This window comes from Cygnus olor, chromosome 8 (assembly GCF_009769625.2).
Source record: "Cygnus olor isolate bCygOlo1 chromosome 8, bCygOlo1.pri.v2, whole genome shotgun sequence".
NCBI classification, from domain to species: domain Eukaryota; kingdom Metazoa; phylum Chordata; class Aves; order Anseriformes; family Anatidae; genus Cygnus; species Cygnus olor.
Window position 1 is genome coordinate 15,124,635 of NC_049176.1, and position 15,235 is coordinate 15,139,869.

A 15,235-nucleotide genomic window follows, 5' to 3' on the forward strand; every position below is an offset into this window, starting at 1 on the left:
CCCCTTCTACCACATTATGTCACTCAAAGTAATGAGATACAAATTGGGATACTATCCACAGGGGATACTAATCTTGATGTGAACTCTCCAAACTTACATCACGGGAAGTGGTCAAGTTCTTGCTGTTTTCTTCTCCTAGAAATGACTTCATGCTATGCATGATATTATCTTTTCGTTGCTGCCGGAATTTCTTCTCCTCATCACACAAAGCCATACTGAACCGGAGATCTGTTGAAGAGCTGTTTTGCAAAACAGACAGGCTTTAGAAAAAGGCATAATTCAAAAAAGAACTTAAAAAACCACACCTAATAAATCAAAGAAAATAACAAAATTAAATAAAACAAAATAAAAGATTACTCATGCGACAACTGCATCACGTGGGTCTATGGAATGAAAGAAGCAAAGAACAATGACACATTGTGTGGTTAAGATGTGGATTTTATACAGGAACTTCACTGTTCACATACTAGTGAAAACCAGACATTAAATATGCAGCTTCTGGTGGAGTATTGTGCAGTCTTAAAATTAAATACATAAACAAAATATATGTGAGTGGAGAAATTCATATACAATAGCCTTGATCCTACAAACATTTGGAAAGGGGAAAAACTATTCATACAAGTAATGTTGTTAAGTCAATGATACAATTGTTTTGTGAACTGCTTGGGATTTCAATGTTAAATTTTTGGCCTAGAAATTTGAATTCTCTGCTTATTCGTTGTAAAAAGAACTGCAATGAACAATGTTCATACACACCTACTAACATTTACTCTTAAGTTAAAGGTTCATGTTAAGGGAGGAAAGGCCAATTTTGATGCCTTATCCATTCAGCCTTACAATCAATAAGTGTTTGGCTCTCAGCAGGAACTGTCCTGACTGGCAACTGGAGAAACGAAGCCTCTTTTCTTTATCTCCTTCCCTACCTTGTGCAATCAAAATTGCAAATAGGGCTGTGTAAAGACCTCAATCCTGTACTGAAATAATAGCTACAACTTCGGCTCCCACTTCTCATTTCAGATAAGGCGGGATAAACAATTCAAGCGGTCTCCTCCTTCAGACCAGTTAGCTCACCCAGTCTCATTCCAAGGGTTTGAACTACAATACTTCCAGGTTCAGAGTTTGACAGACCTTTGTTTTTAGCAAAAGGTCTTCAGAAAAAGCCTCAATATTGCCAGCCCAGAAGCTACTGCATGCTGAACACTCACTTTGTGGATGTGCACCTCTGAATTCAGCAGGATCCCTCCCACATAACCGCGTGTGCGTGAGCAACACACTTGCACTCAGCGATTTGCTGAGATAGCAGTGAGGAGCACACCGATTCTTCCTGGTATCTGCCTCACTGAAACTCCAATCTTTGCAAAAATGTGCTGAAAAATGTTGTGTATACTTTGACACATTCGTTATACTTTTGATAGCACTTTCACAAATCCTTTATGAAAAACATATAATAGTGAATTGGATCTATCTAGTCACACACAATGACTCCTTAGATTTATTTTAAAAACTATTATGTAATAAAATACTGGTATTAAGAAAAAGGAGGAAAAAAGACTGCCTAGAGGCAATGTTCCATGAAAGTATATACGACACCACGAACTAGAAATCCACACAAGAATCCAAAATCCACATGCCCGTCAGAGAACAGCAGAGCTGAACTTGATCAGATCCTTTTGTTTTACCGCTTCAATGCCCACTGCCTATATAGCAGGCACACGCAGCCGAACACCTTACATTCACCTCTTGTCTGAGACATGAAATATCCATAATGTACAAGCCCTCGAAGTTTTAGGGGTGGTCTTTGAGGACCACACACATATCCACCTCTAATAGAATAAAATAATGAGCAAAAATTATCCCTGGGGGATGTCTGTCAGCCTCCAGAGTCATTACATTTATAGTTACAGTGCTCAGCACTGCTATTTATAGTTCCAGCCAAAATAAAAAGACTCTTTAAATGCCTTGTGCTCAGTAATTCATTTTTAGACTTAAAAGGTATTTTTCTGATTACGCCTCAAGGCAATTTTTGGTCTTTCACCTAGATAGGCTGAGAAAGGAGAAAGACATCTAGAAAAAGAAACAAAATTAAAAATATTTTTAAAAAATGTAGGCATCCACATAGCTTTAAAGGAAATCCTGGCCCTACTGAGATCTTCACCTTTGACTTCAGTACTGCATGGTATTAACACTTTTTTCTAAATTAACCTGGTATTAACACTGCATGGTATCAACACATTTCAGGGAGGCTTTGTAATGAGTATCCATATATGCTGAAAGCTAACGTGAGATGCAAAGTTACTAAAGAAGGTAAAATAATGAGGGTAATAGCTGAAGCTGATGTCTAAGAGCCCTTAAAAAGGAAAGTACTTAACATAAGCCACGATGAGAAATTCATATACAATAGCCTTGATCCTACAAACATTTGGAAAGGGGAAAACTATTCATACAAGTAATGTTATCAAGTCAATGATACAATTGCTTTGTGAACTGCTTGGTATTTCAGTGTTAAAACTAGGAATTTTTGCACTCTACATGATGTTTTCAAGAAAATTAGAACAGAATAAAATAAAAAATGTCTTTGCTGCTAATATATTTTCCAGATATCTTTTTTTTTGATATGAGATACTTACCACACTTCAAGAGACAACTCCAAAGTCATTTCTGTGACCTACACAAAAGAGATTCAAATCTGGTCACATCAGTTACGGAGGAAAAAAAAAAAACAACATTAACATACCCGGAATATAAAAATACTACTGTCAAAGTGTTTTTAAAATTACTTCAAAAAAAAAAAGTAAGAATTTTCTAGAATGCATTAGTGAGTTTCTTTCAAATATAACTTTTTTTTTTCTTTTTAAAATCACACAGTATGATTTCAAAATATACCACTTTATGATAATTACTCATCTTCAGTCTGAAGGGATATGATTGTCTTCACACACTTAGGATCCTTTGTTTCTACTGCCAGCTCCAGTTCATCTGGTCCTTGCTTCCCAGTTCCCTGGGCAAATTTCATGCTCAAATGGCATCTGAAACCTGCAAGGGAATGACTGCTCTGCGCTCCATGTGAGCTACCCAATGTCTTTCCACAGTCAAATAAGTCTAAATTATCAATCAAGAAGAGTGATTGCTTACATTTTCTGAAAGATGCAAGTAAATTAATGAATGTCACTACAGAATGCTTTCACTTCCATTAAGCATCTGCTAGGCAATATGCTAAAAAGAACAAAACAAAGTAAGAATTCTCCTGCCTCTTCAGAAAAGTAAGTCCGACAAAATGCTAGTTCATTTTCAATACTAAAAGGAACAATTTGACTGTTTTTAGCACATCTAACAGCTCTGGTGATAACTAGCTGAATAGCTACATGCACAGAAGATATTTGCGTGGCAAGGGGTGGGAATTTCAGAGCACTCTTGCACGCTAAATGCATCTATCTGGCCCATAAGCTACAGAATGGTCTCCTCTGCCTCGTTCATAGAGCACTTAAAGGGGTTCCCAGCACACAAAAGGCTAAAGAACAATGGTTAAAGCACCAATTACACTTGCTAGGCACAACCCAAAAGCACAGGGCTGCTGGAACTAAGAACAGACAAGCATCTTCATGTCCCCAGCTCTCTCACAGGGAACGGCCACTGACACATCGGTCCAGCCTTGGAGGTGTGTAACACTCACATGGCATCTTCTTTTGCTCCACCTCAAGCTACGAAGGAATCATTCTCCTCCTCTGTGTTGTGTGCTCACCAGGAACAGGGTTAGAACTGGGCCAGCTCCTCGCTCTGCACGTTTGCTTCACCCTTGCACAGAGTAGTTACGGAGAGGAAAATGCAAAGTTCCCTGTGGCCTCCCCACTCCTGCATACCTGCCCAGGTAAAATCTGGCGCTCACCTGGTGCCTTCCGCAGCAGGAGCTGTAATGAGGTGGCTCATTAACAAGGTGTGAGGGGGAAGAAGAGGCAAAGAAATAAAGGGTGAACATGAAGAAACAGAGCAAAGAGTCATTTACGGAAACACTTCAAAGGCAGATTAGCAATTACATTATTCCAGCACCTGATATTACTAATTTAGAAAGCACTTCAGAAAACATGCAGTGATCCAATCACTGAAAAAATGTATGTGCACATTATTAAATAAGCCCTTGCAGTGAAATGTTCCAATAGGAAAAGTGCATGTCTTTTTTTTTTTTTCCTTATACAGACTGCCACGGAAATCTCTGGAGTACATGTTGTGCATGCAAATAGTCTACACTGGGCTCAACCTGACTTGATGTTCCTTTACCATTTGCCTATAAATTTCCTAAGGCTATACCTAGTTAAATGCTATATTTTATGTACAAAACTCTCCTTTTCCATTAAATGGGCTTTAAGCAGTTATTTGCTGTAACTAAACATACTTTTAAAGTTGTATCACAGTGATACAAAACAGCAGAGCAGTCACAAATCATGACCTCTGATCATATAATAAACCACAGCCCCAAAGAGAAATGCATATGGTATTTATATGTATAGTATGGTATATATAAAGATGAGCAGATGTGAGGAATATAATTACAGCTGCTGAATTATGTTCAGAATGGCCTCCAATATGTTACTCTAATACATCATGATATTTTAATACATGCAGAACAAATTCAATTACACACGGACTTAACAACTACTTCCAGGAGTTTCCATGCAGACAGGCAATCCTTGTTAAATTGACACCATTTGTTTTGTATACGAGTTTAAAGAGAATAATCCAATTGGGGGTTGTTGTTGTTTTTTTGTTTTGTTTTGTTTTGTTTTAACAGCATTCACACTAATGCATTATTACATGCTAACTAGAGCTGTGTTACAACCAGCCATTTATTATAAGTGCAATGTATGCTAATAAATGAATTCCTGTTAGCTTTCTGGAAGCCACAGGCATATGTAGTAGAGATAATATACTGAACAGCAAAACCCATGTAACCTCTCTCACTAACAAAGACCATTAAACTAAATTGAACCAAGTGGTGCAGAAACTTTTCTAGAGAACAAAAGTTTGAAACTAGACTTTTAAAGAGGATCCTCTCAGAAACAAAAGCATTCAGTGCTGCCGATTTTCTTCATTCTCCTCTCAGTAGGACCGTAAGGAGATAAATAGTGCCAGTGGGCCAGCCCTGTGCTTAACCATGGCCAGCAGTGAATGAACAGGGCCTGCAGAGAACCGTCCTCGCCTGAGATACCCCTCCCCAGCCTCCACATATTTAGCTATTTCCTGACTGGCAGGCTGCTGCCATCACCCCATCTATGATATATTCTAATCCTTTCTTTAATTCAAAATTTGGTTCTATATTGAGAAAGCACGGCCATAAATACTAACGAGGCAGACTGATGGGATTGGAAATAGTCTTGGATTTCCTTTTATCTAGGAACGTGTACTTCCAACCAATATCACGAGCAGGCTAAATGTTTTTCTTATGCTTCAACAAAGTGACTAAGGGAAAACTCTGAGTAATATCAGACTCAGTGAGATTCCTTAGGAAACATCACAGCCTTTGTAAGCAGCAAGTTTCCTGTGATTTGTGAAGAAGCTCTATCTAACCACAACACAGCACAGTTGAAATTCAGACACCGGATACTGGACTGAAACTATCCAGATCTACACAGCAGTTTAGGTGGTCTCAGTTCAGGTTTAAAAACTTCCCATCACGTTTGAAGCTGCATCAACACAGGTAAAGCTTCAAATGTTGCCACTCACATTGTTGAAAGTTAACTGGACCTCCTTCTTCTCTCCCAATTTCAGAGAGGATATAGGAAATGTGGATGTGCCAAGAGTCTCATCCATCACATAGTTGGCATCCATCAAAGTAACCTAGAAAAGATACAAGGACATTCAATTCTACACTGATAAATCCCTTATTAATTCCATACAGTCTATGCCTAAAATTAAAATTTATAAAAGGGATAGGGAAACGAATATGACTAACCCAACCCAGTCAACACCCAGTGATATCATTTTAAAACAGGATAAGTTAATGCATAGCGTAGGTGGCATTTTCAAGGCATTCAATGGCAAGAGTAGGACAGCATCATTTATAAAGCATTTTTCATCTGAGCACCTTTCTGTCAGTAAAACTCACCACCTGACTAAGCAGATGTAATTACTTCAAATTACATATAGTATATATATAATTATTTCAAATTTCCAGTTAGCAAAACTTCTCCATGGAGAAACTTTAAGTATTTTAAACGCAATATGCCAAAAAACATACAGCAGCTTTTCAACAAAGATGGAATCCATATGTCCTAACCTTCTATCCACAGACCAAGAATTTCACAGCAATGATTTGGCAAAATACACAGCATTCCAAATTACACAAAGCTTTTCTCTGTATCCAACCAGACCTTCAAGTCTCTTCTCATCCTCCATGTCAGAGCACACGCCTTTTCAAAATGTGGTACTATCCAAACACTCATGCAGACACAGCAGAACGTTGTTCAATGCATTTGCTCTAACCCACATTGGTCTACATCTAGCAGTCTTTTATCTCAGTGGTAGCCTTTCAAGTTCTCAAGATGTTCAGAAAGAATTTCAAATTACCATTTCCATGGTTTCTAGTAAACGAGTTCTCCAAACTTGTTTGGTTTATGAGTTTTTCTGCTTTGTGAAATAGTTTCTTCTAAAATATCGTGTTTTCAGCTTGGAATGTTTCTTTTGCATAAAATAAATGGAATCAAGACACAACTACTTGAATGACTAGTTGTTACATCTGGGTTCGACCTCTTCTTGGCTAAGAAGAATCTTTTTCATCCTGCGCCACAAGCAACCCATTGAAATGAGGAACTGTGTTTTAGTATACAACTCATTATTTTAATGGCATCTACATCTTTCTGTTTTCTCACAGAACTTTATGCCCTTTGCTGTAATCTCTGAGGGCTGACTTATAAAACAAATAGCAATAGCAAGAACTTCTTAACAGGATTTTCGAGAGCTTCTTACACTTCACAGAGTAAAAACTGCACTTGGGACATAGTTAAAGATTTAGATTAAAATAACCCGAGAAGTAGAGAGAATCACGAAGTCTGCACTCAAAAGATAGGTTTTAGGTGGTTTCACAGATTTGAATTCTGACACTGTCCTCCACACAGGACCCAAAGGCTCTGCTAGGAACTGTAAGCGTGTACAACACTGACAGAACACAAACACCAGCTTTAACCTAGAGAATATACTTTTCATGGTGAAGAGAACGTTTACCGTGAACAGCATATATGTATGTATGCAGATATATATCAAACAGGTCCAAAATTAACCATTATTACATGGTAACACTGGAGGTTTGCAGGCAATTTTCATGATTTTTTAGCATGTGTCTCAGAAACCAGCCTTTATGTACTATAAAGATACATTTCCAAATTCTAATTCTAATGAAGCTTACTGTGTTCTGTTACTGGAAATAGGGACTTGCATAATCCTAGCAGTAAACTACAGCCACACTATGCTGGAAATCAACCACCTGTCAGCTCATAAAACCCTACACTTTCTAATGACTGCATAAAACAACGCTAGAAAATGCAGATCATGGGATGATCATGATCCTGTGATCAACTACAGATCACATTTAATGTTTAGCCAGCTGTAGCTCCTGCAGATCTTCCCAGAAAATACCAGATCTACAAAGAGACAAGGAAAACTCTCTGCCACAGGATTTCTGTTAGAAGCCACACAGATTTTATCAAGCAAAATTATAACAATTTTATTTCCCCTTCCAATTCAGGTTGAAGAACCCAAGTTCTTCTTCTCCCTATTTTCACAAATGCTTTCTCCTGTAGAAAAGAGAATCGCTCCATTTCTCTTTCCAAGTCCTGATAACTGTTTGCTTATGTTATTATAAGAAAGCAGTAACTAAGTTAGAGATTTCAACCTTTTCTCAAGTTTCACGTAGCCAGGTTGCATGCCTACGACCAAAACATAGACCAAATCAACTCAGGTGATTGTTGCACCTGATAAACTGGAAGCTATTTTGCATAACCTCCTTTCTGCAAAACTGGTGTTGTTACATGTGCATGATGGTTCTTCATGCTCCAGTGCGATGAGCATGCAATTCTTCCTCCCTAAACAATAAATCCTGATCCTCACCCCAAGAAGACAGGGAGCACTACTGCAGACACAACACAGTTTTAGGATCTTGAACAGTTTAGCCTCAAGAGATTATGGTTATTAGCTTCACAGGCTCTAGCTTCTGTCCCGTCTATCCAACTAATTTAGATAGAAAACCTGTAAGCTTGGGTCAGAGGACTTTGCATGTTAGGGCCATACCATATGAAGAACCAAGCTAACACAGCACTGTAAAGCTTACATGCTTACCATGCGCACTGATAAAATAACTATACTTACCACTCACTTTTTGTACACAACCCAGAAAGGCTTAACATATTGATATTAGACGGTGGCTTGGTGAACAAGCCTGCACATGGTATAAGAGTTCCCAAAACACCACTGGATGGGCACGAGGAGAAAGCAGAACCATGATTCTGCTTTCTACCTTCTGAGGGAGAAGCAGGGAATGGGCAGAGACTTGACTTTACCCCCACCTATTCACTGTCCGTAATAGTTGAATCAGTGAAGGAAGCAGAGGCAAAATAATTTATGGCTGATGCGAGGAACAGTAAGCCACTAGCCCTCAGGAATGCTCTGAAGGATGACTCAGAGAACTATCTTACAATGACTCTCAAGGCTATTCCCTGAATAACAGAATTCATACAATACTTCCTGCTGAGCACCATGCCTAAAGACAAAATCCAGCCTTTAATATTAAAAAACAAACCCTGAAATCTTCACACAACAGATGCCATACACATACAAGGTACTGTTATTTTAACCATCCAGACATTGTTCGACTTCCATTTTCACAGATGCAGATCAGTCACTTGATTTACCTCAAGAACATTCTCTTGGTTGGGGTCCAGAATGAACTCAAAGGTCTCGTTCCACACGGGATTGACGTCGTTATTGAAATGTTTAGTTCTCTTCCTGCAGTCAGGAGCAGAGGGGATGAAGAGCTCCACATAGGGGTCTGGAGTGTCAACTACACAGCAAAACAATGCAAACATTAGATAAAATTCAAGTTTGGGTTGTAACAGTTATGTTAAACCACAGATCATCTCTTGGTCTACAACAGGAATATATTTAAATGGAACTATATAAATTCTATGAATATAATGGCATAAGTGATACAGTGGCATTACCAATATCCCAAAAGAAACAGAAATTATGCGTTTAAGAGAGGAGAGCACCTTGAACAAACAGGACACTGAGAGAAATTCAAGTTTATTGGAAACATGTATACCTCTATCAAGCAGTGGTAATTATTTTTAAAAGCTCTTACCCTTTCCTCTCTTTCTAGCCTTTAATTACTTTGGCTTGTGTCACACCAATAAGTATTCCACAAAAACAGTCTTTAATTAAAAATGAAAGCAAGCAACTGGGAGTACAGTTTTGGATCCTCTTACACCTGCAGTTTCGTGGAGGTCACCACAGTACCAACACTTTACTAACATGCTGTATTTGAAAAATAACTGTGCAGAACACTGATTGAAAATATAGTAACATACGCCAACAGTACCTAATCAGAATTACTAGTAGGAGAAAAAATACACCTTGAAAAAATTCACCTGACATGTTCAGTGATGGCTATTCCTTTCTGAAAGCAAAGCATGCATTGTTGGCAGCCTGACAAATCCAACCAGTTAAAGCTAGTAATTTTCTTCTGTCAAATGAGATTTTTCCATCAAATGACATTCTTTTATGTCTGAGATTTAACCATCACCAGTGTCAACATCTCTATTGTGAATGACAGTTCATTCCTAAATGAGAAATTCCAGTTGTTGCAATCCTTGTACAGCGCTGCATTGTATTTCCAGAAGAGATTCTACCATGTTTTCACATTTGAGTTAAACTTCTAAAAGACAGAGAGCACTGTGTAAATAGGAATTTCATCCTATCAGTTTTGAACGCGAGGTACGAAGTATAGAATAGGCTCAGTTTGAAACTGCACCAACATTTCTCTGACTTATTTTTCCTAAGTCCATATTAGTTTATTTCACTTCGAACACATATCCAGTAACAGTAAGGAATTTCTTTTTTTCTCCATTTCACCATTGTCAATCAAGTATTTACAGAAAGTAGATTTTTCAAGAGTTTCTTATCCTACAAATCCAAAAGCCAGGCTGATGAAGCCCTGTCCAGACTCTACAACACTGCTGCACAGGAGAGCATGGAAAGTTATCTCCAATATTTTTGTGATCATTAAAAGCCATTTACTGTAACATGGCAAAACACTACATCAATAGTTGGACTTGACCTTAATGGTCTCTTCCAACTTAAGCAATTCTATGATTCTATTATCTTTTCAGTATCCTATCTGCAAAGGTTGCCCTCTGCTCTTGGGAAACACTTTCAAGAAAATGCAATACTCACTACAAATAAGAATCCTTTTCTTTTAAATATGTCTTTGTGAAAGAGATTGAAACCTATCTCTAGGTCAAACAGGCCTGAACATCCCTCCTTGTACATACTTTAAGTCTGAAGACTTTTTTCAACAAAGCCAAATGTGTTTAGGGGCTCCAGAATTTCAATAAAACATTATCAGCAAGTGCTGAAGCCCAAAACCACCAGGTCCTTCAGCTAGGAGAAAGAGAAGAGCAAAACAAAAACAGCTCAATACTTTCAAATGGGTATCAATCTCATTTCAGAAAACACAAAACCAAAAGAATGCTTTTTGCAAACACTCAGGAGGTTTCGTTTGTGTACCAGGGCAGAATGGAATCGAAATTTCCAGTGGGGAATATCAGCTGGACCCAACATGCTTTCTGGTGCCACCACCCAACAGAAGCGTTGAACCTGCACAAAAAGTACGTCAAATAGCGTGGCAGAGTCAGAGTAACATCCGAGTGTCATGCTGTGATTTATGCGTTCTTCTGGCTAGGGAAACTTCAAGGACAGTAAGCAAACCTTCTCAAAAATGGAGGCTCACGAACCTAAAAATCTGTACGTAAACAGACTCTGAGGGAGTTTTACACTGTGCCCTATACCTGTGGGTCTCAGATAATTGCCACCACTTGGCAGGTCACACCACTACCTGTTAATTAACATGCAGCTACTGAAAGTTGGGGAACAGTGAGAAAAGCCTTTAAATGGCAATCTTCATTAGCTCCTAAGACTTGATCTTAGCTTGCCTCTTACCTCAAATCAGAGGAAGAGGGGGATCAACCCCCAGGTGCTTTTTGCATCATTTTGTTTTCCCACTGACAGATTTTTTTAATTTATTTTTTAATTGCCAGCCCCTACTGAATGCATTAGCTCCCTTGAATTACTACACAAAACTGTGCCAGAAGGAAGGGAATTGAAGCCCTGTGAAACTAAACAGCAAAACACCTACTGAAATGAGCAGTGACAAGATCTCATCTGCTAAGTCCAGGCATCGAGCAATATTTTGGCAACAAACACTACAGACTCGCAGTGCCAAGAGGCTGAACTTGCCCCCAAAAACTTGATTTTTAACAAAAATGCTGGCGCTAAGCAGTGTTCTGAGCAAAACATCAATGCTTCTCTTTCCGTTCAATTTTTATATGGTTAGGGGATCAAGTCTAAGTTACAAAACTCAGATTTTTCTTTTAAACACAAAGAGCAAATGGCTTCCTACCTGCATTCCAAATCCTGAAGCATGTGGAAATGCCAAACCACAGCACAGCTGGCACACAGCTGCCGTTCCTAACTTCCTATCAGACAGACTCCAAGTGAGTGTTGAAACAGAAACTAAACCCAAGGCACAGAACAACTAAACTTAGAAAATCAGTCACTAAAATAAATAAAAGAAATATCTTGGTAACTCAGTCTTGCCAAGCCTCCCCCTCACTCCCTGCCTTTATTATGTTTTTTAACCCAAGGCGAAGACTTAATCATCTGCCCTTTCATGTTTGAAAGTTTATTTTGTGCTATTTTCAATTAAGAAAATGAAAATCTATTCTTTCCAAACTTCCTTCTTCAGCTGAAGAGGAAAAATACTGGAAAACTGTGTGCTCTGATTAACATATTGCTTTAAGCTATGCTATATGAATCAAAATTTTACTCCTTGTTATCAGTTGGGGATGACACTCAAAAACTAGCTACTGGCAACCTGGCAAGTCATGCAAAATTATTCACTTAATGTGTTTTAAAACATTTTATTATATGCAGATAAAATAGACGAAGTGCATATCCTCTTGTACAGATCTATTTATTCCTGTATGTGGTTTTGCTAGTTGATTTGCCAGGTATGTTTTTCAGAAAATGAATCTGAAAGTATCAGTGAGAAGTAGCTTGATCACTGCTATTATCTGTATTTTGATGGGAAAAGGAAGCATCCTTATGAAACAGCTTATGAGTCAAAAGCTGATGCTTTAAAAGTATAATCACTACAAGAGAATTAAGATCGTATATGTAGGGGCAGCATTGTCACAGAATTGCTCCTTTATTAAAATAAAAGCAAAACTTGGAAGAAAAGCAACCTACGTGAAAGACCAACCACAGACTTCTCAAGAGAGGCAACGTGTAAGCAATCGTACTTCTCCCTCGAGCTACTTCTGCAGAAAATGGCACTTCCACACAGCTCCGCAGGGCTATGCTTTGCACACAGATTCCTGCATGACTCCTTCATAATTTTGTGGGCCAGCAATCTGCCCTGCATCTGAATTGTGTAATGCAGGTAAAGTACTTGGAAGGTTTGCAAATGACAGAGCTATGGACTCAAGCACTATTGTCAGACAGTGACTGTAGAGTGTGATTTCATATTCCTCCCTTCCTAGCACTCTTCGACGCTTTATGGTAAGTGTCTCAGTGTGTGTATGCAACTAAAACATCATTCTTCTACAGTGCCTAAGCACTGCCTATGTAATGGCACAGATGTGAAGAATATGAGCTGACATATACATGTATCCAAAAAGCTACCTTTACACAAAATATTAGAACTAGTTTCAGCATTGATTTCAATGAGACTAACACAGGGTCCTCCAATTATTAGCTTCGAGCTGGACTAATTATAAAGGAAGTTAACAAACTGATCATAATAAACCTTTACAGCATCTGCCAAATTCCCAGGGGTTGAAGACAGACATCCAAGATCACAAGCAGACTCAGCATGAAGTAATTTTTAAACACGCTGGCTTAACAAATGGCCGAGAGGTAGGAAGTAACGATTTAATGACTTTTCCTCTATCTCCACATATATAATTCCTACAGAATCCTATCTCTAAATTATACTGTGAATCATAAGTGAAACACACAATGGACACTAATTAGGATCAATCATTCTCACATTAAAAATGAGTAATGCTCAAAGCAATCTATTAAAGAAACCTGTAAAATTTTCTATGAGTGGAAACCATTTTATCTTATGTTACCAATTTGGTAGGATGACTGTCATCAGGCCCCCATATTAATATAATTAACTGTACATATTTCAGTCATTCCAATTGCAATTATTTCAATAGCATAACAGAGAAACAATATTAAGGTTGTTCAAATCTCAACCACCAAGGATAAACCCACCTCGACCATACATTAAAATTTATCTAATGTCCATCAAGCCTTGAAAGAAATGCAAAGCTCTTGAAGTATTCCAAAATCTGATTTGTCACAAAAGAATCTGTCTTTTTTCTCCCACGAGCATATTGTGAATACCAGTGACCATAACGGATTATTAAATAAAACTAAATTAACATTAATTTCAGTTAATATATGCATCACTATTATAGAAAGTAAATCTGGATCCAGGTTTTTTGGACCCATGACCTCCAGCTACCACGCCTGTGCACCTACAGGAATATTCCAGCAAGCATACTGCAGAACTTCCTTAAAGAAGCATGTTAGTTTGGTTTATTGGAGTTTTTTGCCTTCTGGTTAACCAACATCCTCTAAGAGTAAGTGCTACCTAGTTCATAAATTATTACTAGGTCCCAGAAGACCACCTTTGTCCACTTTCCATCAGCTTTTTGGATTACAATACTGCAGTACAACTTTATTAACATGGGATCTCTAACTTCCTTGTATCTCATTCTCCTTTAAACACAAACAGTGAGGTTTGAGGTATGAAACTAGACGTGAATGACCACAAACTCCTTGAGCCTTCCCCCATCAGCGTACCATTCAATCTATGTCCCCAATGCCTGATATTCTTTCCTCTCGTGACACTGAGAGCCCCACGGATAACTCTCCCCCATGCCACACGCTGCTTCATTGTTTTGATTTCAGCACTAACAACACGAATTTTGGTGCTGCCCAGCTGAGGCCCCTACTGGGAACTGCTGGACTGCCCTCCTTCTCACAGAGTCACAGAATGGCCGAGGTTGGAAGGGACCTCTGAAGATCATCTAGTCCAACGCCAGCTCTGCCCTAGGCACAAGCAGTTCTGCTCAGGGAAGGGACTCAAGGAGGAATGCGTGCCACATTCCCACTGCCTTATGGAAGCTATCAGACCTGCTGCGTCCCAAGAGAAACCCTAAGCAAGGTGCTCGAAGGCATTTTCAACAGGCTGAAAATGTATTAGCATCGATCACCGTAAACCAGCACGATACATGCTACATAAATCTTTTCATAGGTTTCAATGCGTGCTTATAAATGATGACCCAATTTTTTATTTAAATAGTGAATTTTATGTGTAAAGAGGGTAAAATGGGAACTACAAGCAGTGTTCATTAATAACTGTCCAACATCAGTAAGTCCCAAATAGTGTTCCTCGAACAATGTATTAGCAAACATTTGTATCACTAGATTTGGCTTCCCCTTGCTTTGCTGACAGTAGCTGAAAGGACAGGCTAAGGCAAGGTCTGACAAGGTGGCTCCCGTGTTCAAGAGAACAGAGGCACCATGAATTAATTACATACCTCACTCTCAGGCAGGCAGGAATGGAAAAAGGAGCCAGAGCCACAAGGTGCCCTACACAGCAGCCAGCAGTGCTACTGCCGTGGGAGGAGGCAGCAGAATGTCTGACCAAGCCGCCGGGCACTTAGGGCAAGGACTGCTCAGTGTACCTTCCCTGCCAACTTGCAGGCAACACGTAAGCGGGTACTGTCTTTAATGGAGGCTGGAGGTGTGATTATGGAAACCGAAATGCTCTTCTCCTACTTGGAGAGGTGGAGCCTGGGAATGCAACGCAGCAGAACTGGCTGTGTTGGGCTGCAAGGCAGCCAAGCACCTTGTGGCTCTCTTGGGTAACCTTCACTTCAACACCTCCTGCAGCCAA

At 39.0% G+C, this 15,235-nt stretch overlaps 1 protein-coding gene across 8 annotated transcripts in view; it reads right to left on the reverse strand.

The window, feature by feature from the left end:
* The window catches only part of PLA2G4A (phospholipase A2 group IVA), a 117,473-nt gene that overhangs the window by 37,443 nt on the left and 64,795 nt on the right, over nt 1–15,235 (reverse strand). For all 8 annotated transcript variants that reach the window (XM_040564744.1, XM_040564746.1, XM_040564742.1 and 5 more), the window contains 4 exons: nt 8,895–9,043; nt 5,716–5,829; nt 2,628–2,665; nt 98–239 (listed from right to left, as the gene is read on the reverse strand). In XM_040564744.1, the coding sequence (XP_040420678.1) occupies nt 98–239; nt 2,628–2,665; nt 5,716–5,829; nt 8,895–9,043 (443 nt within the window). The remainder of the gene's footprint in view (nt 1–97; nt 240–2,627; nt 2,666–5,715; nt 5,830–8,894; nt 9,044–15,235) is intronic.